The sequence below is a fragment of the Cyprinodon tularosa genome, unplaced genomic scaffold, assembly GCF_016077235.1.
Source record: "Cyprinodon tularosa strain WSP-4 unplaced genomic scaffold, ASM1607723v1 ctg218, whole genome shotgun sequence".
NCBI lineage: Eukaryota > Metazoa > Chordata > Actinopteri > Cyprinodontiformes > Cyprinodontidae > Cyprinodon > Cyprinodon tularosa.
In genome coordinates, this window is record NW_024038814.1 from 453,256 (window position 1) to 479,971 (window position 26,716).

The 26,716-nt window shown below is 37.7% G+C and overlaps 1 protein-coding gene across 1 annotated transcript in view; it reads left to right on the forward strand.

The window, feature by feature from the left end:
* galnt17 (polypeptide N-acetylgalactosaminyltransferase 17) overlaps nucleotides 1–26,497 on the forward strand; it is a 41,430-nt gene extending 14,933 nt beyond the window's left edge. Inside the window, exons 3-11 of the mRNA XM_038285967.1 lie at nucleotides 3,618–3,784; nucleotides 13,329–13,503; nucleotides 15,055–15,252; nucleotides 17,323–17,440; nucleotides 17,914–18,099; nucleotides 18,521–18,658; nucleotides 18,880–18,975; nucleotides 23,327–23,488; nucleotides 25,950–26,497. Coding sequence (XP_038141895.1) covers nucleotides 3,618–3,784; nucleotides 13,329–13,503; nucleotides 15,055–15,252; nucleotides 17,323–17,440; nucleotides 17,914–18,099; nucleotides 18,521–18,658; nucleotides 18,880–18,975; nucleotides 23,327–23,488; nucleotides 25,950–26,084 — 1,375 coding nt within the window. The 3' untranslated portion in view covers nucleotides 26,085–26,497. The remainder of the gene's footprint in view (nucleotides 1–3,617; nucleotides 3,785–13,328; nucleotides 13,504–15,054; nucleotides 15,253–17,322; nucleotides 17,441–17,913; nucleotides 18,100–18,520; nucleotides 18,659–18,879; nucleotides 18,976–23,326; nucleotides 23,489–25,949) is intronic.
* Nucleotides 26,498–26,716: the final 219 nt, after the last annotated feature.

A 26,716-nucleotide genomic window follows, 5' to 3' on the forward strand; every position in this document is an offset into this window, starting at 1 on the left:
CCAGAAAAACAATCCAACCCTCTTAATAAATGACCAATTACATTCACTTTATTCACTCGTCTAAATTCCTTGACCACTCGGGAGAATTTGGAAATGCAATGGTTGGAACAGCCGATCCCCATTAGCTATTGCCATGGCAAACAGCTAGTCTTTCTGGGGTCCTGCGATGATGACCTAGTGGTTAGAAAGCAGGTTGTTTGCATCCTTGAGAGCCTGCAAAGATTGTTGGTTTGAAACTCAGACTGTCACTCTTGGACCCTGGACAAAATTACTCTAGATTGTTCCCTATGCATAACTCAGTGTAGCAGTTCAGGGCTCCCTAAGGGATGGGCTCAAAGCAATGGAGAGGAAGCTTTCCTTTCCTGTCATGTCTCTAGGTATGGTTTACTTTGACCTGCTCTGAATAGAAGCTTTGTTGAAATTGGAGCTGTGAAAAGCTATGCTACTTTTCCCATGATGTCACCTTTCAAAACACTCAGTTAAGCTTATCGCTCCAATTTTCACTTTTCTTGTTAACCTTTCATTGGATACAAATGAGATTCCTTCCATTTTGAAATCTGCCTCTGTTCTGCTGCTCCATTAAGGGGTCGATTTAGCAGACCTGAACAATTATAGGGCCTATATTAGTATTGTCTTTTCTTGCTAAAGTCTTTCAGTCTCTTGTTACTGAGCAGTTGAGGAGTGTGAGATTTATCATGACATTGTATTTTGTTAAGCTTGGCCTATAAAAAGTTCATAGTAAAACAGCAAGCCTTTTGGCAAAAGATCTCAGGCAGCTCATTTATTCAGGAGTTGCTGATACAAGTCAGTACAACTTGAATGCAGAGTTTTGTTGCTGTATACCCTTCCTGACTTCCCAGTTTCAAACTCAGCTCCCTCATATCAATGATGTGGACTTTTATCGAGGCTTTAGACTGTAAAAAAATACTGTTGCAGACTTTTAAATGAATGTTTACACACTTTCGACAATCTGGAACATGCGCTTGCAAAATGTATTAATGTCTGTATTACAGAACAGCTGGTTGGGTGGTTTAAAAAATTATCTTTCCAACAGAACTCGGTGTGAAATGAGGCATTAATATGTTCAAAGGTGATGAGTTCCAAGCCTATTATTATGCCCCTAATATATACTTAATTTTCATCTTGGAGGATTGTGTACTAATTTGAATTTTTATGTTAATGACAGTGTGGTGTACTAATTGGATCTCAACTTCAGCAGACACTTCATCTGCTCCGAAAATCCTTTAATCCTGTTTAACAAGGATTGTGCAGTTCTATATTACTTTTCAATGCTACAACCCCCAGAAAATCTAAGTGGGTTATTCAACTCTAGATTACATTCTTTGAACTTCCCATCTATCCCTGCTCTTCAAGGTATATCCCTCTCTTTTAATTCACATAGTAGCTGGCGAAAGAAGTGAAGCAGATATGTTTTCTTCTTTAGAACTAAGTCATGCGTTTATATACATACATATATATATCCATTTGAAGATATATATATATATATATATATATCTATATATATATATATATATATTTAATCACAAACCTCAACAGTTTCATTCATCAATACAGTATAGGTAATATTTTATAGTGGGATTGTCAGTGTTTAGTGCTATCCTTGTGATTCTCCTGTACATCTTATTTCTTAAAATATCCAGAAAATTAAAGTATTTGTATTCATTCACAAAATGTCCCCGACATCACCCTTTATGTATCAGCTACAATATTACCCAGCGAAAGTTGGTTCACTAAGTACAGTTAAACAAATCCTCAATCTTAGGATCTAAATCGTTAAAGATATAAATGCAAATATTTTTTATTGGTTAAATATTCGATTATACTGGGGATATGTCCTTAGATTTTTTCTCATTTTTATTCATACTTTGGCCATCTCTTGTGCTTCATTATTTGTAATATAAACACATTTTGTGAAGTCATTTAATGCTATTTTTATCCTGTCAACCTTGTAAGGTCACTGTTTCCTGGACAGAAGGAAGCAGTAATAAATAGATAAATACTTTTTCATATAAAAATAGATCTTAATGATTTAGAGTATGCCATTTTAGTACTCTGAGTGCATGCAGTGGCAATTATTATTGAACAGAGTTAATATTAAATAAATGTTATTACTAGGTAATTATTATTTGGGCTGTGTAGTAGGGGCACATGTATGGGATACATGTTGACTCTGAGTTGTGCTAAGGCTGTGGAATTTAAAGAAAAGGTGCTGCTAATTAAGCCACTGCAGCAAAAGGCAAATACAGCATAGAATTACAGAGTATTAATAATATTGATTAACTCATCATATCACTGTATTCTGAATTTATTGTTAATTATCACTTTCTTAGTAAAGAAAAATCTATTTTTAACATTAGAACAATTAAGTTGATTTCACAACTGCAGTAATCTTCAGTTTCTTTATAATAATTCATGATTTTTAATAAGGTCTGGTTACAGTTAGATGTTCTGTCTTAATGAAAATAGCTTGATCCTATCAGTCCTTTCATTTAAAAAGCCTTTTTTAATGAATGTGGCTGGCAGAATCCCTGGATTTCCAGATGCAGCTACTGCCTTCCATGGTCTAACTAGAGCTTTAAATATTCTCTTTTAACTCGCTTGATTTTTGCCCTTTAACAATAACACTAGACGTGTTTTTTCCAATCTGATGCAATCACCAATTTATTTTCTAATAGAAGCAGATCAAGCCCTGGTTGAGTTTTTTTTAGGTACAGCTTTTACTTACAAATAGATATTTAAAGGAGTTTAAGATTGCTGTTCTATTTCATCATAGCTAAAATAACTTTTAACTGTATTCAAAGTTATGTCAGTGTTTTAATGTAAATTTTATTCACATATTTTCGAACACTTAACCTAAATGTAAAGTTTGGTAGAGGAAAGAAAAGCAGGACTTTACAGACAAGAAAGCCTGTGAAGTCCTGCAGGTTCTGACTCCAAGAAAACAAGAAAACATTCTTCATGTAGTCCAGATCCTGTTGTTTTACTTCTCTATGAACCAGAATGTGGTTCTCAGTGTCACCTTTCTCCGCTTAAAGGACTCTGCTGTTATACCTCTCCTTCAACCCCATTTGCACTGGCTGTTGGATGTTCGATGGTTCCTTCCTTTGAATTAGAACCCAAATGCTCAGTAGTACAAAACCATATCTTCTAATTGGATGTTATTTTTGTCTTAACCTCATTTAAAAACAAAAAGCTTGATTCAAACTAAATCCATGGATTTACTTTTTATTTACTTCGAATTACATTTAATCTCCTAAGGGAAATCCGATTATTGATTAAAGTGGGTTGACATGGGAAAGTAAAGGAAGACATTATGCATGTGCAGCGCTAAGAGCTAAAGCATCAGCCTTTCTCTTTGCTCTTCATTAGAGCTGTTTGAGCAGAGGTGAAAATAGGCCTCCTGTCAGCAGCAGAAACACACAGTGAATACAGCAAAAAGAACCCATGTGATTAAGCCTGCAGAGAAAGCTGCACACGTTTTGCCTTCCCTTGTCAAGACAGAGGAGGTTTTATGTTTTAAAGCAGCACTGAAGGGTGAACATTTGCATAATGTGTAGTTTTTCTTCAATATGGCCTCTCTGTTTTTCTTTTACCAGATGTAGAAAAGTCAGCTACCCCAGAGACCTCCCCCAGATCTCCCTTATCTTCATTTTTGTCAACGAAGCCCTGTCAGTGATCCTACGCTCTGTCCACTCAGCAGTCAATCACACGCCAGCTCACTTGCTCAAAGAGATTATCCTGGTGGACGACAACAGCGATGACGGTCAGTAAGAATTAAAGAACTTTACCATCGGATTTTATGTTTTTTTTTTAATGCACCAAAAGTGACGCTAAATATATGAGTCAATTAATTTTATTTTTTGGTATATTTATGGAAGCAAAAACATTTGATAATATGTTCAGTCACTTCTAAAAGAACCTATGAAATAAACCCCTATTTTAGGCTACCTTTATTCTAATCGTTTGTTGCAAATAAAAAAATAAAACATTTTATTGGCACCTATAGCAAAAGAGGAAGATAATTTCCTTCCTTTTTTTAATGAATTAGTTTAGTTTAAAGGTCCTATATATTCTACATTTGAACATAAAAAATATTAACAATGAGGCTCCCAGGGCATGTTTTTGCCGTTTCTACAGGAAACTTCTTCTGAGATTATTCTCAGAATATCCTTATTCAGCACTCCTCTGGATGGGCTGTATTAGCTTTCCACACCCCTGTCGTCCCAAAAGGCCGTGCCCCCACAATCTGCTACCATGACAACCAGTCAGAGTTGTTAAAGATGGTCTTGGTACACGCAATAATATACAAGAAGAAGATGATTAGCTTTCCCTAACTGAAATTAAACCAGCTGCTCTAGTGTTGACATTTATAAACACATTTGAATCCTTTAACTCTAACTCACATGCAGAAAAACCCAAGAATCCTGTAGCAACAGGTCTGCACTGACTGACTGTTTGTGAAGCCGGGCATACACTATGCAATATTTTCAATCGTTGCACGCAGCTACAGCTCAAACTGTGCGATGAAACCGCAGTGTTTAAAAGTTCACGCTGTGCGGCCTGACGCTCTGATGCGATCTACCTGCTCACACTGTACGTCCTAAAAACCACACATTGGACTCAACGCTGAGAGATGGAGCTGGTCGGACTCGTCATTCTGGAAGAAGAGGATGAAGAACTCCCATGTTTGCGCATGTGCAGTGCTCAAGGTTCTGGTAAATCGGCTCGTAGCTCTGCTTCAACTGCACGATTTGCCTACGAACACCTTACGATGGCCGACTGAATTTCAAACATGTTTGATTTTCTCTTGACCTTATGATTCCTGATTGGGAGGTGGTCGCGAGAGGCTGATCGCCCCTTGTTACCCCCTGTATACTTCACGATGCAGGATGAACGAGGAGGTTGAAACTGAGCCCGATCGAAAAATTCTCGCACGACTGGAGAATCGGCCCAAAAAGCCCAAAAAATGGTACATTGTATGTCTGGCTTTAGCTTTATCAAACATACCTGTCTGGGAGATAAGTGGTAACCTCCACATGGCCTCTGAGCCCGATTCCTTCCATAAGTCAACGCCAACTTTGACTGATCTTCACCCTCGTTTTGCTTCTTTATTTGGCCCTCTTGAGTTTTACAGAAATGTAACATTGAGAAGAAGACATCTCTTAGGTCTGTAACAGAGCAACAGTACAACAATTCGCTAACACCTGAGTTCCAGATGACGTAAACCTACTATTTATTTTGGTGCAGAATCCCGATCACGTTGGCATCGTGGCCAGGAGTAAATATTTAAGTATTTGGGGACCATCGAAATATCTTAACATTTGATCTAATATATATTTATGCTCTCTAGATAAGCTGTGGATGTTTATTTTATAAAAGAAGGCTATGACCTTTAAATAAAAGAGCAGATTTTTATATGTTGAATTCAGGATGATGCTACGGCTATAAAAGATTAATCAATTTTACCTCTGTCTTTTTCACTTTTTCACACAAGAGTATCCAAAATATCATTCAAATGGCAAAGTAAAATAATTTTGTTAATTATAGATAGCATAATTGTTTGCTTGATTTTGAGGATTTTATTTTGGTTTGTCTGTCTCAGGTGGATAAAAGCAGAGATCTCAATAGGATCCCAAAGGAGAGATGTACCTGTGTTATTTATTGGGCTTGGCTGCGAAACAGGGCTTGCTAAGATGAAGGGACGGAAATGAAATCTTTCAAAGTAAAGGCAGACCAAAAGCACAAGAAATACTGGGAGTTGTCAGAAAGAAGACAAAGAAATGGGATGGAACCGAATGAAAGAAAAGGCCATGGAGTGAAGAGAGCTAGGGGAAATGACAAAAGGCAAATTAAGAAGAAGGGTCAGGGAAAAAGAGAAATAGAGGGGAGGAAGCATGAAATAATGGAAGAGCTGTGAGAACAAACCAGACTATTAGAGAAAGAGGCGGTGGTGGGGTGGGTTGGTGAGAGACAGAGGCCATGAGATAAATGAGGTCGGACAGACTGGCAGGCAGTGCAGGCTATGCATATCCGAAAGAAATGGAAGCCGCAATCTACCAGAACGGAGAGGGAAGATGACTTTGAAGAAAAAGACACAAGGTTGTCAAGGCAGTAAGGGCTAAGGATGAAATTATGCCTTTAATATATTTTTAATAAATCCTACAAAGAGGTCTAAAGCAACAGCCCTTTATTCAGTAGTGCAAACATTCATGCTTCTCTATGATTGGTTCTGTTTCTGGATTTGAAAAGTAGACAAGACCCAAAAGACCTGAAGGTCTAGGTGGAAGAGAAAAGCCACATTTGTAATACCTTTTGAAACCATGACGAGATTGGTCTGAGCACGGTAACCGAGATAATTGTTAAGTGTAAATGGCATGCAAAACTGAACTGGACCATGCTAGACACAACCGAACCGGGCTAATCTAATCATAGGGGCCCTAAGATGGAGCCTTGGGGAACGCCACATGGTTATTATGGTCTGTGATGTAAGGTTACTTACTGATACACAAAACGACCTGTCCTTGATAGGCTTTTTTATTATCTTAGCTGACAGGTAATTAAGGCATAACAATTTCAGCTCTGAGAATTCCCAAGATAAAAAGCTTCTTTGTGGCCGATATCCAAAAGTTATATTTGTAAATTCAGATTCTGATGTTGAATTGGAAGAGTAGCTTGGCAGTCTCCACCATCTCATCCCAAACTAGTTTTTATCAGACTGGTTCACACCACTAAACTCAAAATGTCCTTAGTCCTGATGGACCCCTCTCCTTGCACATGTACACAGTCCCTTTTGAACAAGAAGGAGACAACCAAAACTGTTTTAATAAATATTTGTCGCACTGTGCAAAAAGAAAGAAGCCTGGAGCATGAAGTTATCATAGATTTTTAGTAAGATGTAGTATCCTAAGTTATTTTCACCAGAATTAATAGGCTGAGCCCAACCCCTTGATACAGTGGAGTCTAACAGTTGCCATATTGTTAAACCCAGGCTTGTTTGCATGTGTCTTATGCTGTGCATTGCACTTGATGATGTAAGCCCTGGTTGGAGTTCATATCAAGCATTTATGCAATGTTCTTGAGCTAATCCTAAAGCAATATGAGGTTGGAAGGTCTGTAGCCATTGACAGTGACTTTTTTCCACCAAATGTTGTGCTAAGGCTCTTGGATTTTATGTGACTGACCACTTTTTGGCTACCAACCTGTCATTCCCACTTGTTATATAACTAACAGTTATTTGTGATGTTGACAAACTTTTACAACTGGACTTACTGTATGGGGGTATCCAAACAGACCACAGCACGTAAACAATGCTTGAAGAATTTGTACACTTAGCAGTGCTCTTTACCTCTACAGAACATCCCTCAGCTGTGCTAATTAAGGTACTGCCATACTAAAAGGTTGAAGCTGATGGTGAAGATACAGAAACCCCAATAAATTCTGCAGGTTATGAAGAAGACAGGTTATTGCCAAGACAACTAAAAAAGGTAAATGCAAAAAAATATTCAATAAACTTACATTTTCACTATACTATAGTAACTATAAACAAACAAAAAAAAACACAAACATACAGTAGCGACAGCTTTTAGAAGTAAAAGTTAAAGGTATACTGTAGTGTAGGATTTTCTTTTTTCAGGTGGATCATCAAAATATGTGGTCTTCCTAATTGTCAATCATTCTGGTGATATTTTTACATAAGGCCGTCCTACATGGTTGTCCCCAGTTCTTTTTGTGCACATGTGTGCTTGCAAGTGTATGTGTGGTGAGCTACGGTTTCAGAGAGTCACTGAAGCTCGCGTTTCTCACTGCGGTTCTTTGAAAATGGTCGAGGGTCATAAGAGGAAAAAGTGTCTGCGAATTGTATGAGAAGAAAAAAAGGCCTCAGAAGAGAGAAACATGTTTTTTAGAGATTCTTTCACACAATGATATACACTGAAAGGACAGGTGGGACTTCCCACTCATGCCTCGGTTGAGAAATTTCTACTCGACAAGTAAAGTTTGGCATGCTAATGGGAGAAATCCATTTTAAATAACTGCAGAGAAATTGGCTTGTGCATGCTCTCACACGCATTTATTAGGCTTTCCCTCTCGGGAGTGGGTACAAGGTTGGGCATGTACACTTTTTTTTTTTTCAAGTGGAGAGGGCGGGCCTTTTAAAAAATTTGTAAAAATCCTCCACAATGCCTTTAAGTCTAGTCATGTGAACACAACTGCCTATACTGGAATATAGTAACTTAAGGGTACGGATAAGGTCTTGTTTCAATTGTCATCTTGCTTTCACACAGCTGCAATCTGTGAAAGTGTTCTTGCTTTATATATATATATATATATATATATATATATATATATATATATATATATATATATATATATATATATATATATATATATATACATCATTATTATATTTTATCTATGTAAAAGCTTTTAAAAGGCCCATCAGAGTTTGGAGAAAGAGCAGAGAGAGAGAACACTCTCACTCGTAAGTTGTCCAGTTGTAGATCTTTCTTTTAACAAAGGAAACACAGAAAGGATGGTTAAAAAGAGTGAGCCAGCCCAGCCTCTCTTCCACCAGCTCTGCCTCACTCTGTGCTGCCGGTTGGCTGAAAGCCAGCCATCCTTCACAGAAAGACACTGCAGTAGCTCAGAGGGCAAAGCAGACAAACATAATAACACTCATCACTCTCACTGCCTCAATGAGCCAACTACTATTTTGGCCTTGTTTGCATGGCTATGTGTGGGTGTGTGCTTGTATGTACGGTGTATGATGGTGTGTGGGTGTGTGTGTGTTTATATGAGGGAACAAAAAACAGGATGGAAAACAACTATGTGATCAAGAGCATTTGAGAGAAAGACAGAGATAAGAACAAGGAGAGAAATGTCTTTATGTTATGCTTGAGTTTGTGTGTGTATTTAGGCGAGTCGGGGGTGGGGTGGTTTAGAAGAAGAGGGTGTGCTTGACTCCGGAGGGAAACGGCTGATGAGTTAATTCATGGATCAAAGGTTGAGCCGTAGACTTCCTTTCGTGTTGTTTAGAGTCTGTTGGAGCTTAAAAAACACAACAGGGAATATGAAAGCAGATTTTAGTTTTCTTTCTTCTTTGTATACATGAATCACTCACAAAATTAATTCTTGCAAACTTGTTGGGAATCTTTCTGTTTTTCTTCAATTTATGTCTTTGCCAGGACTGGATATTACAGGGCAGCAGGGATGACAGATAAGAATGACATAAATGATCCTCTGGAGACCTTTACCTTTATGCAAGCGCCAGACTTTGGGAAACATTGATTTAAACCTTTCAGTAATCACAAACACATCAAACTAAATTTCTGACATTTAAAATGGTACCTTGCAGCAACATCTCAGATTTGAATCCCAGTGTCTGGTCTTTTTGCACAGACTTTGCATGTACTCACTGTGTATTTGTGCGCTCTTTTCACACCTCAAAAACCACCACCTCTTGCCCAGTGACAGCTGAGGAAAGGCAGTCGCAAGAAGGGAAACAGAAAATAGCAGATTCCTAAGTGTTCCTAGACATGCTTGTTAACTGTAGGAAATGAAGTGCTTAAAAAGAAAATGTTTCATGTCAAATTTGTTGTAAAAAAAAAAAGAAAAGAAAGGGCCAATGGTTCTTTTTTTATTGTGTGAAATCACTTTTTTGGTTGTTATTTTACCTTCCTTGACTTCTGGCTCTTTATACTTTTCTAAAGGGCTTAGATTTAAGGCCCAGGGTCGTTGTTGTTGTTGCCAAATATGAGCAAAGGCAGACCATTTTCCTCTGGTAAAGTCTGAGCATTTTCAGTAGAATGGAAAATTGAACAACACAAAGAAAAATAAACAAAACATCTATTGATTAATCACTTTCCATAGTGCTGAGACACTGATAAAAACAATCTGCTTGATTTATTTAAAAAGTATAATTATTTTTTTTGCATAATTTCATTACTTAGATCCAACAAGATTATTCTTTGTAGAAACTACTTATTTTCTCTGTTTGTTAAAATAAAAATTTCACATAAAGTTAACTTAATTTTAGCATTGCTCTAGTCATTTTTTTGTGTGTTGGATCTACATAACTTCCTAAGTTACATAAGTTCTAAATGTGTACTTTTGTCTAAATCCAACTTAATTTTACATTTCCAAATTACAAATTTAAGTTGGATCTACTTTGTTTAAAAACATTTACTGTACTTTAAAGTTACATGTACTCAAATTTTCTAATTAGCAACTGAGTATTTCTACTGAAAGTTATGGAAGAGGATTAGGGCCACTGAAAAAAAAAAAGTTAACTGATTTTTTAATTTTATTTCAGTTTAATATGGGAAAAAAGTCTGAGTTTTCTCAGAATTCTGACTTTAATCTCAGAATTCTGACTTTTTTCTCAGAATTCTGACTTTAATCTCAACATTTTGACTGAATTCTGACAATAAAAAAGTCAGAATTCTGACTTTAATCTCAGAATTCTGAGAAAAAATACTACTATACCATACTATACTGAAATAAAATAAAAAAAAAATCTGTTAACTTTTTTTTTTTCCAGTGGCCCTAATCCTTTTCCGTAGAAAGTATACATACACATAGTTCTTTTTTTTTTTTTTTTTTTTTTTTTTTACTACTTTTACTACTATTTACTAGTTCAACACTGGTACTTGTAAACAGAATGTCAGCAGTATGTACTCATCAAATATGGAATTGTAGTTATTACATTACATAAAGTTGACATTTTGGTCATTTGATAGTGAAAACTGACAAGTATAATAAAATACACTATATTGCCAAAAGTATTTGCTCACCCATCCAAATTATTGGAATCAGGTGTTCCAATCACTTCCATGGCCACAGGTGTATAAATTCAAGCACCTAGGCATGCAGACTGTTTTTACAAACATTTGTGAAAGAATGGGTCGCTCTCAGGAGCTCAGTGAATTCCAGCGTGGAACTGTGATAGGATGCCACCTGTGCAACAAATCCAGTCGTGAAATTTCCTCGCTCCTAAATATTCCACAGTCAACTGTCAGCTGTATTATAAGAAAATGGAAGTGTTTGGGAACGACAGCAACTCAGCCACGAAGTGGTAGGCCACGTAAACTGACGGAGCGGGGTCAGCGGATGCTGACGCGCATAGTGCGAAGAGGTCGCCAACTTTCTGCAGAGTCAATCACTACAGACCTCCAAACTTCATGTGGCCTTCAGATTAGCTCAAGAACAGTGCGCAGAGAGCTTCATGGAATGGGTTTCCATGGTCGAGCAGCTGCATCCAAGCCATACATCACCAAGTGCAATGCAAAGCGTCGGATGCGGTGGTGTAAAGCACGCCGCCACTGGACTCTAGAGCAGTGGAGACGCGTTCTCTGGATGGACGAAACGCGCTTCACCATCTGGCAATCTGATGGACGGGTCTGGGTTTGGCGGTTGCCAGGAGAACGGTACTTGTCTGACTGCATTGTGCCAAGTGTAAAGTTTGGTGGAGGGGGGATTATGGTGTGGGGTTGTTTTTCAGGAGCTGGGCTTGGCCCCTTAGTTCCAGTGAAAGGAACTCTGAATGCTTCAGCATACCAAGACATTTTGGACAATTCCATGCTCCCAACTTTGTGGGAACAGTTTGGAGCTGGCCCCTTCCTCTTCCAACATGACTGTGCACCAGTGCACAAAGCAAGGTCCATAAAGACATGGATGACAGAGTCTGGTGTGGATGAACTTGACTGGCCTGCACAGAGTCCTGACCTCAACCCGATAGAACACCTTTGGGATGAATTAGAGCGGAGACTGAGAGCCAGGCCTTCTCGTCCAACATCAGTGTGCGACCTCACAAATGCGCTTCTGGAAGAATGGTCAAAAATTCCCATAAACACACTCCTAAACCTTGTGGACAGCCTTCCCAGAAGAGTTGAAGCTGTTCTAGCTGCAAAGGGTGGACCGACGTCATATTGAACCCTATGGATTAGGAACGGGATGTCACTTAAGCTCATATGTGAGTCAAGGCAGGTGAGCAAATACTTTTGGCAATATAGTGTATATACACCACACAGGTTGAGACATTTTGTACAACAGAAAATTGTGCTTCATGGTGGTGGTAGAGGAAAGCTCATTAAGTGAAAGTTGACAGGCTTTATTTTCGTCAGAATTATAGTCACAAAATTCAAGTCAATACATTTCAAGATGTGCATGCTGTGGCCAAGGGTTAACCGTAATATGACAAAACAATAAAATGACAATATATTCACATTGTGCAAAACATTTTACATGAATTATGTGTTTCTCACTTCTTTACAGTAATGTTTCCTTCAAATGCTCATTAAGAGACGCACAAACATAACTTAAACATAAGTTAAACATAACTCTCTTAACATCACTATAAGAAAATGCAGTAGTGCAACTAGAAAGTGAATTCGGAGAAAATTTAACTGTAAAACTTTAAGAGAGGGATCTAACTCAAACCCTGTAAAATCAACAACACCTGTAGCTCTTCTCTTTGAAATGCACTGGGTTTCCAGAGCAACAAAACAGGAAGGGGAGCAATTTTTCATACTGAGTAAATGAAACAAGGTATTGTTTGTTGTTAGTGTGTATGTCAAAAGATTGGCTGGGATTACTTAGATTAATTTTGTAAAGGGAAAAAATGCACATTGTCTGCAAATGCAGATGAATTCAAAACCAGATTTATTATGTAAAGATACTAACGTAACATTTTATTGTTAATATTACACATTGTAATTACATAACATTTACATTCACTCAGATTTGTTTTTTTCAGTGCAGTAGAAAGAGCTATCTTACCACTTTGGCCAGGAAGGGTAGCTATTTTCCTTCCAATGGTCCTTTTGAGTTTGTCAGCTCTTCTGTACATAGAAAACAACATAAATATTAGTCCTGTCCTCCTTCTTGCTACTTTTCTGCTGATAAAACAGTCCTGGCAGTAATTTGTATGAAAGAATTCACACCTTATATATGTATATAAGTTTTTAAATGTTAAACTAATAGGCGGGGGCTGTATCTGAAATGCTGCTGTCCCATTAACAGACGTTGTCATGGAATCGTTTTGGTTTTGACCAACAGGTCAAATAGATCTGACAGATATCCTGTTCAATTTTAGTTGTTTTATATTGTATCAAATAAAAAGCAGAGTTTAGATAGTTTGACATTGATATGCAAATGTTTTATTTGCAAGCTGGCATTACAGAGATTTTACCATTTTTATTTTGACTCTTATCAGTTTGGAGGATCCTGAGATGAAAATGTGCTCACCTTCCTCTTACACATTTCACAGGATACACAGACCTTTGTAAGTCTTTTTTTTTTTCTATCTACAGAGCAGCTGAAAGGACCTTTGGAGGATTATGTGAACAAGCGCTACCCCGGGCTTGTGAAGATAGTAAGAAACCAGAAAAGAGAAGGACTGATCCGGGCCAGAATCGAAGGCTGGAAGGTGGCTACAGCAGAAGTTACTGGATTTTTTGATGCCCATGTTGAGTTTACTCCCCAATGGTGGGTACTGGGATACATTTCAAAAACATTTACAGCTCCCTAATGACAAACATAAGATTTCACACAGGTCTTTATCTCATTTTATTTAAAATTCGTATTTATTTTTTGTTTGATATCTTTTTTTATCCCAATAAAAATCCCACCTATATTTACTCAGTTTTTTCTGAATTTCCAGTATTTAAACATTTCACAATATTCCAGTATTTTTGGATTTTTATTATCTGTAAATCATACGTATTGAAATTACAAGCAATAGACTTCGACACATTTTATTGCCATTTTGTCTACACAACGAAATTCAGTTGCATACAGCTTACAACAGTGAAATGAGCAGCTTGCAACAGTGAAGCAGTGAAATTAACATTACCATCATAAAGTACAGCAGTGATCAGAATGTAACATTGTAGGAGAAAATCAACCAGTTTTAAAATAATGGTGCATAAGGGCATTGATATGGAAAAGTTCAGTGCAGTGCAAAATATATATGGTCCAAAATGCAGTATAACATTGAGTTGTGTCCAATTTAAAATGAATTTAAAAGTTCAGCACGTTGGTAGTGCAAATTAAAGGCTAGGAAATACAATTTTCTTAACTGAGTTGCAAATCAAACTTTTTCACAGTACTGTGTTTTTTTTGTGTGTTTTTTTTTCTTTTTTTTTTTTACCTGTGTATGTTTGCTAATAATGCAGTGAGTTGGAGTTTTAGTTTCTGTAGACGTTAAATTTTTTTGATACCTATAGTGTATTTCGGGGAGTCGCGGCCTAGTTGCTAGGGTGTTGCGTTTGGATTAAAGAGGTTATGAGTTCAAGCCCCTCTCCGACGGGCTGCCATTCTGGCTCCCTTAGCAAGACCCTTAACCCCACACCACTCCCTGGGCGCCACACAATGGCAGCCCACTGCTCCCTAAGGGGATGGGTTAAATGCAGAGGTAAATTTCTCCAATGTGAGATCAATAAAGTTCAATTGTTATTATTCAACCGCTCTCTGCTTTAGAAGATGCCAACTGTATTGGTAGCATCTCATTTTAAATAGGAAGATAAATGTCCAGATAATCATCTTCTGCTTCGTATTTGCTCCATTTCTGCCCCTTACTTATATCTGATATAAATATTTAGGCGGCAAATACATGTCTTCAGTGAGATTCTGGCCACTACACTGCATCTGACCAGAATAAAAGCTCTCATAAAGAAGCTGTTGTTCTGCTGGGTAAATCCATCTATTGTTGGTCACAGACTAGAATTTCCAGTATCAATAAATTTGTAGTCATCTTGTAAGAAACAGATGGCGCCTCCAGTGATATCAGAGGATTTAATTTAGCCGTTCTTATCAGATTGTCATACAGACTATGACAGAATCAATTTGATTAGCGCTCAGAGGATCAGCGGGCTCAACCTCTGCTATAGTCTGGATTCTGAATACAGAAAAGAAGCTGAGTTAAGCATATGGGGTTCATTAAAACGAGACATAATAATTAGTTTCCTGTTTAAAGTTTTACTTGAGCTTTTTTATATGAAGTGTAATTGTGTTAATATCTTTCTGTTCTCTGGTCAGGGCTGAGCCTGTGCTGGCCAGAATAAAAGAGGACCATAAGCGGATCATCCTGCCGTCCATCGACAACATCAAACATGACACCTTCGAGGTGGAGCGTTATGAGAACTCGGGCCACGGCTACAACTGGGAACTCTGGTGCATGTACATCAACCCACCTAAGCAATGGTGGGACGAGGGTGACCTGTCTGCTCCCATAAGGCAAGGATTTCACTTAAATGTTGTAAAAATGTTAGGTTATAAAATCACATAAACATATGAAGGGAATTCTAGTTTCCATGTTTTAAAAGATAAAAAAAAAAACATATCCTTTAAGAAATCAGTCCTCGGACTGATTTCCACATTTAATTTTTGACCCTAAAATTAGCTTCATTTGAGGTATATAAAATAATTTTTCAGGTTGAATGTACAACATCTGGCATGCATTTGTGGTCCATGCAGCTACCCTTCTCAGAAACTCATCCTCTCCCCTCGAACATGAGAGCTACCCCTAAACTGAAATAAGATCAAACATTTACCCTCTCAGACATGTTTTTGGCTCTCTAATGTAGGATTTAATCTATATGGGTGAATGTGGCCTTGTCTTTAAAAGTAAGTCCATGACTTCTCATCTGATTTATCACCTGCTGGTCCAAAAGGGTCCGACCAGCTGATTAGATCATTAGATCTTTGTGAAAATATACAAACATGAGCTAATTCAGACATTTGATTTAGATTTGTTGGAACAGGAACGTGTCAAAAAGTTGCAGGACACTGGCTCTTAAGGACCAAAGTATGTCTCCTCTGACTAAGTATTTCAGTGTTGCTCTGGCTGTATATTCAGCATCCTTCTAGTAGCCAAACCTCAGTCCTACCCACAATTGTTTTCATTATCTAACAGATTTTCCTTTCTTATTTTTCTGCATTAAGCTCCATCCATCTTCCCTCCAGCTCTGACCTGCTTGCTAGTTCCTGCTGGAAAAACAAGTTCCTGTTGAAAGTGTTGTGAGGTTTTTTTTTTGTTTGTTTGTTTGTTGTTGCTTTTTTGCCACAATTAATTTTTTTTGTCGTAAGCATTTTAAAAAGTTTTGTCTCATCTGACCAAACTTTCTGCTGTGTTTTCTGTGACTCCCTGCTTCTACACAGGAACTCCCTGCACTTCCTTTTATTAATGCGTTACTTCTACCTCATGCATAAACATTGTAACCAAGAGACAATGTGTGACAAATTCTTCCACCTGAGCTACTGATTTCTGCAGCTCCTTCAGAGAAACGGACCCACCTATTTGTGTGTTATTTCTGTTTAGGCAGATCCATGTTTTGGTAGGTTTGCAGCTGTACCATAGTTTCTCCATTTTACTAAAAAGAATTGAACAGAGATGTTTAAGCTTTGGATTTTTTTTTTTCTATGCAGTCTTCACACCAGCTCCATTTATACTGATATTGAGTTATACAGTGATGTATTAAATCTAACAGTTTGCTGGGTTCTGATGGCTACAGGTAGCATTGGATTTTATTCCGGCATTTCAAATTTAAAGAAGCTGAACACTGTTGCAGCTCCTCATTAAAATGTTCCTCCTCTCTTTACTAATTATGCATTACTTTATTGGAATCACATAAATCCCACTTAAATGCATTGAATTTCGTTGTTGCAGCATGAAAAGATTTGAATAATTTCAAAGGGAATGAGTACTTACAGTATCCCACGACCAACTCCACCCTTTTAAAATATTTCAGCATTTTAATGGGAAGTAAAAATGGAAAATGAAAGTTCCTCAAATATACATATTGTACAGCTGTTCCTCACAACAGAATTTTAAAGCATTTCTTGTTTTTTTTTTTGTTTGTTTGTAGTCTCATGGAAGGAGGTTAGATGAATTGTAAATCAACACAGGATGAAAAGAGGTGTTTTCTTTATGATCCTAAGTATGATAGATGAGGCTAGCTTAGCTGTCAAAATTTAATTTTTTTATATATTTAAGAGAAAGAAAAAGCAATAAGCAGATTAACAGAATTAGGGATAAGGCAAATCATTTTCCCTCTGAGAATATTCACAATTTTATAGCTGGTGCCCCAACCAATTTGAGACAACAAATAATCCTGCAGAAATGTTTTATACCCAAGGGTCCGAGTCTTTCAGGGTGGCAGGGCCTGTACTGTATAAAAACATAATTGGGAAAAAAGATTAATAATTAACAGAGGATGAATTTTGCATTCGCAGAGTAATTTTCCACAATTTAAAATTTGAATTATTTTCATCAAGCATGTTCTTTTGGAAATGTACTTTCTGCAGGACTCCTGCAATGATTGGATGCTCCTTTGTGGCTGACCGGGATTACTTCGGGGAACTCGGTCTGCTGGACTCAGGCATGGACGTCTACGGAGGGGAGAACATCGAGCTGGGCATTAGGGTTTGTGTGTCACCCAGTTTCCTTTTGTTCTTGAGCACTCTTTACCCCTGCAGGTTTAAATGGAGCAGTGGCCGCTGTAGCATGGCATAACTGATAAATGAGGCCCCATTAAGGGTCCTGGAGGACCAGTCCTGTGTCTGCAGCTGACAGCAAGCCAATAGAGATAAATAGGTCATAGAAGCAGGAAGGGTGTAGAGTTTCTTTCTGCACATTCTTAGAGATAAAAGAAAAATAAATCTGTATAAATAGTTACCTTTAGATTTTTTGTTGCTACTGAATAGCATATAATATCTCTGTTGCCTCTTATCCTGCACATGTTTAAGGAAACAAATACATTTTTGAGAATTGAGGATGAATAAAAAATCCAAACAGCCCACTATTAACCACATTTTGTTTACTATGAACATGTCTTTAGATGTTTCTGCCAATCTGCTGAGCAGTTCTTTTTTCTAACGGTGTGTTTCTGCCTGCAGGTTTGGCTGTGTGGCGGCAGCATGGAGGTGCTGCCTTGTTCCAGAGTTGCTCACATTGCTCGAATAAAGAAACCCTACCACAGCAATATAGCATTCCACACCCGGCGCAACGCTCTGCGAGTCGCCGAGGTCTGGATGGATGAGTACAAATCCAATGTGTACCTGGCCTGGAACATCCCAATGGAGGTGAGTAATAAGCTGTAGAAACACGATGATGATAGCTTACATACAGCAGGCACTAGAAAATACCTTCGTTCTATGGAAGATATTAAGACCAAAACAAAGTGTGAATAACTACTGCATCACTGTTAGATGGTTATAAATGCTGGATTAAAATTCAATCATCATATAAAAAAAATATTATCAAAAGACATTTTATTTAAACCTAAATATCCTTTACAGAGTTAATTCCTAACACCAAGTTTGCTAAACATACAAATTTTAGTTTTGCCTGTTTAATTAAATTAATTTAGACCAGGCCATTCCTACCAGGAAATGCTTTAAAATAGGGTTGAAACAATAAATCGGATTAATCGTGATTAATCGATTATTGAAATAACCGTTGATCGCAGCCCTACTTTAAAGTGGGTTCTCTGTGCTCTTGTAGAACCATGGCATTGATTATGGAGACGTTTCTCAGAGGGTGGCGCTGAGGAAAAGTCTGCAGTGTAAGAGCTTCCAGTGGTACCTCGACAACGTTTACCCAGAAATGAGGAGGTACAATAACACGGTGTTCTACGGTGAGGTGAGTCATCATTCAAACCGACATGAGGGGGAGAAATCCTGAAGGTCAAAGCTGCTTTTACTGTAGCCAGTGGAGAAATCTCAGGGGAGATTAGAAAACAGCAATACAATCTTAACGATGAAACTACGTGGTTCACAAATTTATATTCAATGCAAAAAACTGACCTTTTAATAGCAAAGCTGTACATGTTGGCTGAAAGCGTTATTTTTTGTTTATTTCAGATCCGTAACTCTAAAGTGAGCCACTTGTGTATGGATCAGGGTATGAAGGAAAACCACACAGCCACCCTTCACCCCTGCCATGGCTGGGGTCCTCAGGTACAACACACACACAGTATACTATAAAAAATAAATTAGATGGTTTGTTTCCCTTTAGATACACACTATTCACCATTTTGCTGCCATATATCACAGAGAGGCTCAGCTACAACTCTCTTGGGATAAAATTTTGCTGTCAGTTTAAAAATGTTGGTCTTTCACTTTTTGCAATAAAGTACTGAGTCAGCAGGTGTCAACTCATGAGCTGCTTTAGGCCCACTGGGCATCCAGGTTTAGCTCACAGCTTCAGGGGTTGGCAGAATTTGCCTGCTGTATCTAATCACACAAACCTTTAAAATCTTGTTGGGGTTTCAGTGAAGCAACATTTTTCTTATTGCATTTTAAATATTAATACATTAAAGCATTCATTATTTATTTAGCATTTCTGCAGTCCCCTCGCCTTAACACTGATTTATTGATTACTTTTAACAGAAGCTTTGGATATACAGTTTATGCTGCCAATGCCAAATACTGGTAGTCTGTATATTTCATCATTATCAGATTTCAGAAAGCAATTAAGGTTCTAATGGTTCAGTTTAACCCTTCCATATGTCTTCAACTGTTTTAAGTCCCCTTACCACTGAAACACAAGCAAAGCATGTCCTCTGTAAGGCCTCCTGAAGGAGTCTGTCATTAAAAATGACTTTTCACTCAAATCTTCAAAGCCACAAATGAATCTCTCATATTTTTTATCAGCATGCCCCCAACCCAGTAATCTGTCAACTCTAACTATAAACAAATTTTAATAATACTAGTAATACATTTTATTTGTAATGCACTTTACATTTTAGAAAAAAATCTCAAAGTGCTAAAGGTAAAATCATCATAGAAGGGTAAAATCAAAATGTTAAAAGGAAACATCGCTTTAAAACACTTATGAATAAAATCAATAGCATAATTGTAAAATGTTAAAAGTCATACGTCCTGCTAAAAAGAAATGTTTTTAATCCTTTTTTTTAAAAGTCTGAATAGTCTGTGGTTCCCTCAGATGATCAGGGAGGGCATTCCAGGTCCGAGGAGCAGCAGAGCAGAAGGCACGATTGCCCATGGTGCTTAGCTTAGTCTTGGGGTGGAGGAGGTGGTTTGAGTGTTTTGAGGGGCGGGATCGTGTTGTAGTGAGAGGGGTGACCAGTTCCTTCAGGTATAGTGGGGCATTTCCATAGATGCACTGGTGGGTGAGAATTGAGAACTTGTATTCATGCCTGTTGGAGCGCTCTCAGTCAAGACACAAAACAAAGGACCCAGTATTCAGGCAAGAGAGACAGTGGGATTACTCAAAAAGCATTTAAAAAAATGGCGCATCTGAGTAGCTGCGGCTAGGACATTTAAGTCTGGGAACTCTGCAGGAGAGAAACACAGGTTAGTGACCACATAAATCTATAATATTATGAACGTGAGTCACTAACCGGATTTACAAGTTCAGTCGAAGCCCAGAGAACGAGGCAGGATCAGGCTGGTGGGGTGCGAACACTATGCGGCGGGCGCAGCCCAGAGTGTCCCAGATGCTGCAGCCCCGGAGACCAAGCAGGAGTCCAAAGACAGGACAGGCAAACAGATCAGAACAGGCAGGCTCAGAGATCCAGGAGTTCAAAGACTGTTCAAGCAAAACGTTCAGACGTGAACAGGTAGGTTCAGTAGTTGAGAGGCAGAACAGGTCAGGATCATGTAATCCGAAACATTAAGGTACGCTAAAAACACTCTCATCACTGAGATCAGACAGAAACAGGCAGGCTCAGTGGTTAAGAGCCAGAATTAGACAGGTGAATAAAGTGAGTAATAAAGCCAGTTATCAGTTCGAAGATCATGACACTCCCTTGAGAAAGTCAACATAAATACATCTTCCGGAAAAATGAAAAAATCTAATTTGAACTTGAACTGAAAATTCTACCCTCCCTCAAAAAAAGGAGCTCTCTTACTGTATCAGTAACAAGCATCATCTTTTTTTTTTTTAATAAGGTCCAACAGAACATGTAACTTTTAATGAAAACTGAGAGATTTTGTGGTGCATTTAAGGTACTGTACACCATGTAAATTCTAGAGCGTATGTTAGCCTGTAATAAAGCCCAGGTAGTAGGTCCTATTTTAATTGTTTTTCTATTGACATATTGTTTGTTTTTAATTACTATTTTATCTTTATATACAACACACCATATTTCAATATGAGCTCATTTGAAGAGCTCTGTAGAGCTTGACTGCTGCTAATGAAGTAGTTTAGCCATTGATTCAGGTGTGAATCACCAGTTAAGTAAAAAGGCTGAAGGACGGCTACCCATTGATTTTACTTAATAAAAATCTACCTCAATCAACTTTTCAACTTCAGGTACAGATTTTTATACAGAAACAGCAGAGCTTATTTTTTTCAGCTCTGGTGTTTTTTCTTTTGGGTTGGGACACCGGATTCAGGAAGAGATTATAGTTGATAACATTAACTAAGAGGAAAAAACTCCATCAGTGGCTGTATACAAGCTGGTGGAAAACAAAAGACTTGTTTTGTTTCTCATCATCCACTGAAACAACAACAACTCATTTTGTATAAAGCACACCAAAATAAGTCTGTGCGATGATGGGCAGTTCCTGTTACTCATCATCCAAAACTTGCCCTTTTCACAGTTCTATTTTTGTTTTTTTGTTTTTTTATTATAACATTGAAACATTATAACATTTAAAGCCAACTGAGGCATTTCAGTCTGCTAGCTACTTCTTACATTACAGCATTAAGATCTTTCCAACCTTAACTTTATTGTATTTTATTGACAGAGCAATACAGCATTGTAAACAGGCTTTTAGCTAGGAATATTTCATAGGGTGTAAACCTTGGATTATCACATCTTTATGCTTTGCGCAGCATAGAGGGGGTCTGGAGGTATCCTCCCCATGGAAAAGTTTGAAATGTAGACTCTGAAACACTATTTCCTGCATTTTGAGGTGGAATGCAGCTAACATATTGTTTTTTATTTTTGAGCACTACTTTTGTCTTGATTATGGGAAATATGTGTTCTTGACTAGAGGTGGATTTTTAGGTACAATATAATGTCTAATCGGTTAATTCAAGCAATCAGAAAGTGTAATGCTATGTTCACATCGTGATTTGTGCAGCAAAAAAATCATCTGCTTCTTAATTTTTGATTCTTGTACACATTAAGGTCAAGAGTATCTTTGACGCTCATGAAGCGCATCCAGTAGAGTGTGTCCAGATGCGTCTGATGCTTCTGCTGCTCCTGTGTTCAATGCCAGAAAGCTGCTTTGCCATATTTGCTGTTGTAAGCGGGTAAAAAGTAGTTTTGATATGTTTTTAAGTGAGAAAGTCCAGCTGAAAACATAATCTGTGCAGTCAGTTCATCAAGATTATGATCCTGTCTTAAAATGTTATTTTGTGTTGCGGTGCGCTGTCACTGGGAATCCCAAGCAGCTGCTGCCCCAGACCCGGTTGCTTCTTGGGGGATTTCCCTACTGTTCATGGTGGCTGGAAGTCAATGTTAGCGTTATTCATGTATGTGGCTCAAACTGCAAGCACCAGGATAATAAAAGCAAACATATTTTGTTGGCGGGTTTCAACATTTTAGGTTAGTTTAGGCATTAATAAACATTTTCAGGGGAGTGATCATAGCGTTCTGTATCAGCAGTGCTGTGTCTGTCTCCCTGCCAGCTCCCAGATCCGCTTCTCTGATTGGCTTATGTGGCGTGTCGAGCAGCAAAAGTTAATTTTTTTCAACTCCAGCATCTGCTGCTTGGGAAATTTTGAACATTTGAGCGAAGTTTCCAGGGGAAATTTTTTTTTAGTAATTTTCAATAATTAGCAATACTCATGAGGTGAACCTTTAATTTTTATGTGTGGTTTTACAAATACAAAAATCAAAAAAGTGTGGCGAGAACTCATATTCAGTCCTGCGTCACAATGCTTGGTGCCGGAATTACAGCTTTAAACCTTTGTGTTCATGTACAGATCTAGATACACAGCTTTGTGTATCTAGACCTGTAAAAGGTAGATCTGACATCTGAGATTAATCCTTCTTCCTCTTTGTAATAAAACTCTGTTCTAGGCAGGTTGAATGGAAGATATCTGTCAACATCACAATTCTAAGTTCTTCTACGGATGTTCAATTTATATCTTAACTTTAAGATAGCCTTTCGTACACACATCAAAGCCTTTACCATGAGGCCATTGCTGCATTATTTGGGTAATTTTCCTGCTGGAAGATGAGGCTCTGCCCTAATCCCAGTATGACCTCATATCTGTGGGGGGGGGGACATTATATTGTATGGTAACAATATCGAAAGGTTCACATATATGAATACTTTACATTATGTAGGATGGAGTTGATTTCCTACCATGCTGTTTCTTTTTGTACAGTTGGGACGCTACACCAAAGAGGGTCAGCTGTTCCTGGGTCCGCTGGGAAGCACCGGTGAGGACACTCGCTGTGTCGTAGACGATCAGACCAGCAGCTTTCCCCAGCTCCTAAACTGTGACAAAGTCACCAACGCCAAGCAGAAGACATGGGACTTCTCTCAGGTGAGGAAGAAGGAAGGAAGTGGTTGTACTGAAAACAGTTCAGTATTGGTTTAGACGGTATGTCTAAACCAGGGGTGCTCAAGTCCAGTCCTCAAGAGCTACTATGCAGCAACTTTTTTATACACCCCATTTTTAACACACCTGAATCAAATGAGTGGCTCATTAGCATGCCTCCGCTGGGCTAAATGAGGAGATTGAGCCTTTTGATTCAGATGTGTTAGAGAAGAGATGCATCTAAGGCTACGGTCACACTGCAGGTCTTGACGCTCAATTCCAATTTTTTTGTGAAATCCGATTCTTTTGCGTTGTCGTTCACATTTCAAAATATATGCGAATTTTTGGTGATCTCCTGTGCGATCTGCAGTCATACAACTCAAGTGTCCCGCGCAATAGAGGACGCAATGATGTCACAGGCCAGCGTGCTCTGTGCATACGGAAGTAAACATGGATGGTAGTGCCGGAGCGCATCTTTCCCAACCATAAAAACACAATCTTTTCAAGATGGCTGCAGTGTGAACGTAGCCTAAAAGTTACAGGATGGTAGCAGTTGAGGACTGAAGCACCCCTGGTCTAAACCAATTGTACAAACATACTGCAGTAGTTCTATAAAAACAAAAACATTCTATATTTGACACCAATTTTTATCTCAGCAGTGTTTCTCATAAGATAGCAATGCTTCAGAAATCTAGGTGAAAAATCTGATTCAATCATCTGTTTTGATGTTAAAGTGAAACTTGTAATTTGTTGTTTCACCGATAAAAAAATCTCATAATTTTGAGTGCTTATAATCTGCCAAATTTAATTCAGATTGTTTAAACTTTTCTCTGCTGTAATACACCTTAACCAGGTCCCTCTTCCAGTTTCCTCCTGTGTTACAGGTTCATGAAGATTCAATAGACTTTATGCTTGAGTTCCTGTCCAGTTCTTCTTTATCAGATTCCTATTTAATGTCCCCAAATTCATCACAGACTTAGTGATATGGCACTTAATGTTCCCCTTTAAAATAATGAGATGTACTTTATTACACCCAACTACCAAATGACAATCATATAGATCCGAGCCTTTTCTACAGAGCTTCTGTATAATGCTTCTTGTTACTGATTGATATTGCATTACATCTACGTAACTTTAAACTTTACATTTTGGATCAGAATATTAAGGAAAGACATTTAGGTAGTCTGTTAAGTATGGAATTGAAATTATAAGTCTTTTTAAAAAAATAACAGCAAGGCTTTTTGTTATTATCATAAGCCCTTTAAAAACCCTTTAAAATCAGCCCAAACCACAGTTGCTCCTCTCATGTGCAGTTTAAGCTATTACAATATTTATATAATATTTAAAATATAAACTGCAGAGGTTAAGACCCCTGTTAAAGTGATGTGTATCCTCCTTTGGTTTAAGTGGTGCAAAATGACTCAATGGCAATTAATGCTTCTGCATAACCTTACGACACATTTGCCACTGAAAAAAATCATGCAACCACTTTTGGCATTTACTTAATCATAGTTAGTTAGTTTAACACAATTGTTTTATGTCCTACCATGCTAACATGAAAGAATTATGTTAAAGTAACTAAATATGATTAAGTAAAAAAAAAAAAAAAGTTGCATTTTTTTTTCCAGTTGATCAGCTGATGAGTCAGGCTGCTACAGATGTATTAAGGGAAAAAAACTCATTTTGGCGAATGCAATGAAATGATGTGGGAAAAACATTAAAAATAACATTTTGGTCCATTTGTTCACTAAATATCAAACCGTTGTTTTTGGTGAAGAAATGGACTTTAGAAGAAGAACGCATCAAGAAAGACACAATTATTTCATCAGACATTAAAGGACTTTGAGCCCTTTTGTTTCTTCATGTCTAAACCAACAAAAAAGTTGCTTCTTAAAATGTCATCATAAAGATCAAGAAAGGAAATCATTTCACAGCTTCCTGAGCAACAAGAATATATCATTGCCATGAGTTTACTGGTGCAGGTATACGTTGCAGATAGGTGTAATCTGTATGGTGTGTTCAAATGCTGCTTCCTATTTAGATATAAGCTGACATATGGAGACACAGGAGGGAGGTCTGCTACTGACAACGGTTCAAGATGTTCATTTAATCTGGAACCGTTAATATAATTACAGCTGTTGTAATGTTTGCATTTGGGGAAGAGAAATCCGCTGCAGACCCTTTTTTTTTTTGCATGTAACATATTTTAAATTGGATTAAAACATATAAATACTAAAAATGACAAAATATGAACAATGGTTTCACTAAATCTGCATGTGACTTTTGAAAAAACACGCTTTTTACAGTATATCAGTAAGTAGAAATTTTAAAACTAACCAAGATACACCCTACAAATATTAAGTGGGATTTTTTTGTCGGCTACAAAACCTGGTTCATCTATCATGCTGTCACATGTGACGGTCCCATCTGCCCAACCTGACCAATCTGTCACTCTTTCTGCTGCCAGAATGACTCCATCATAAACCGAGCTACAGGACGGTGTCTAGAGGTGGTGCCAGCCAACGTTTACTTCGGCCACCTGCTGGTTCTACAGCCCTGCTCTGGCCAGAGGTGGACCATCAAGAACACTATGAAGCAATAACCAATGGAGAGGACCCGTCTTACCCACAGTGGTCAACTGACCTTAGCTTGGCACAAGGTTGCACAATAAAATGGCAAGAAGTCCATGAAAGAAATGTTTTACTAAATGCTCTGGGTGCCATGAAGATTATTGAGACTGGAAATTATTTTTTATAAAACAGAGATTCAAAAGGACAACTGAAGCATGAGGACTGTTTCTGTCTGATTTATTTTGACTTAATGTGTTGTTATAAATCCTCTGTGTAATGCTACTAAACAGTGCTCTGACATTTAAGACTTAAGATTCAATCAGCCAATAGATTTTACCAGCAAAACGTCTCCACTGCAAAAACGATCTAAAAATGAGTAAAAATGTCTTAAATTAAGTGTATTTACCTTTAATTTAAGCAGGTAAATAAGATGATTTGCAAATTGAGTTTTTTTTTACTCTTAAAATAAGATAATTAGATACTGTAGTATGCACTTGAAATAAGAAAATATAATAGTTTTTTGTTATTTTTAATGTAAATTGTCTTGTTCTATCGGGAAAGTGTCTCACTTGCCTCCTTAATTCAAGAAAAAATTCACTTATTTTAAGAAAAAAATGGCTTCTTGAGAAAATGAAAATTTTTCCTTCTGTATACTAATTTCCAA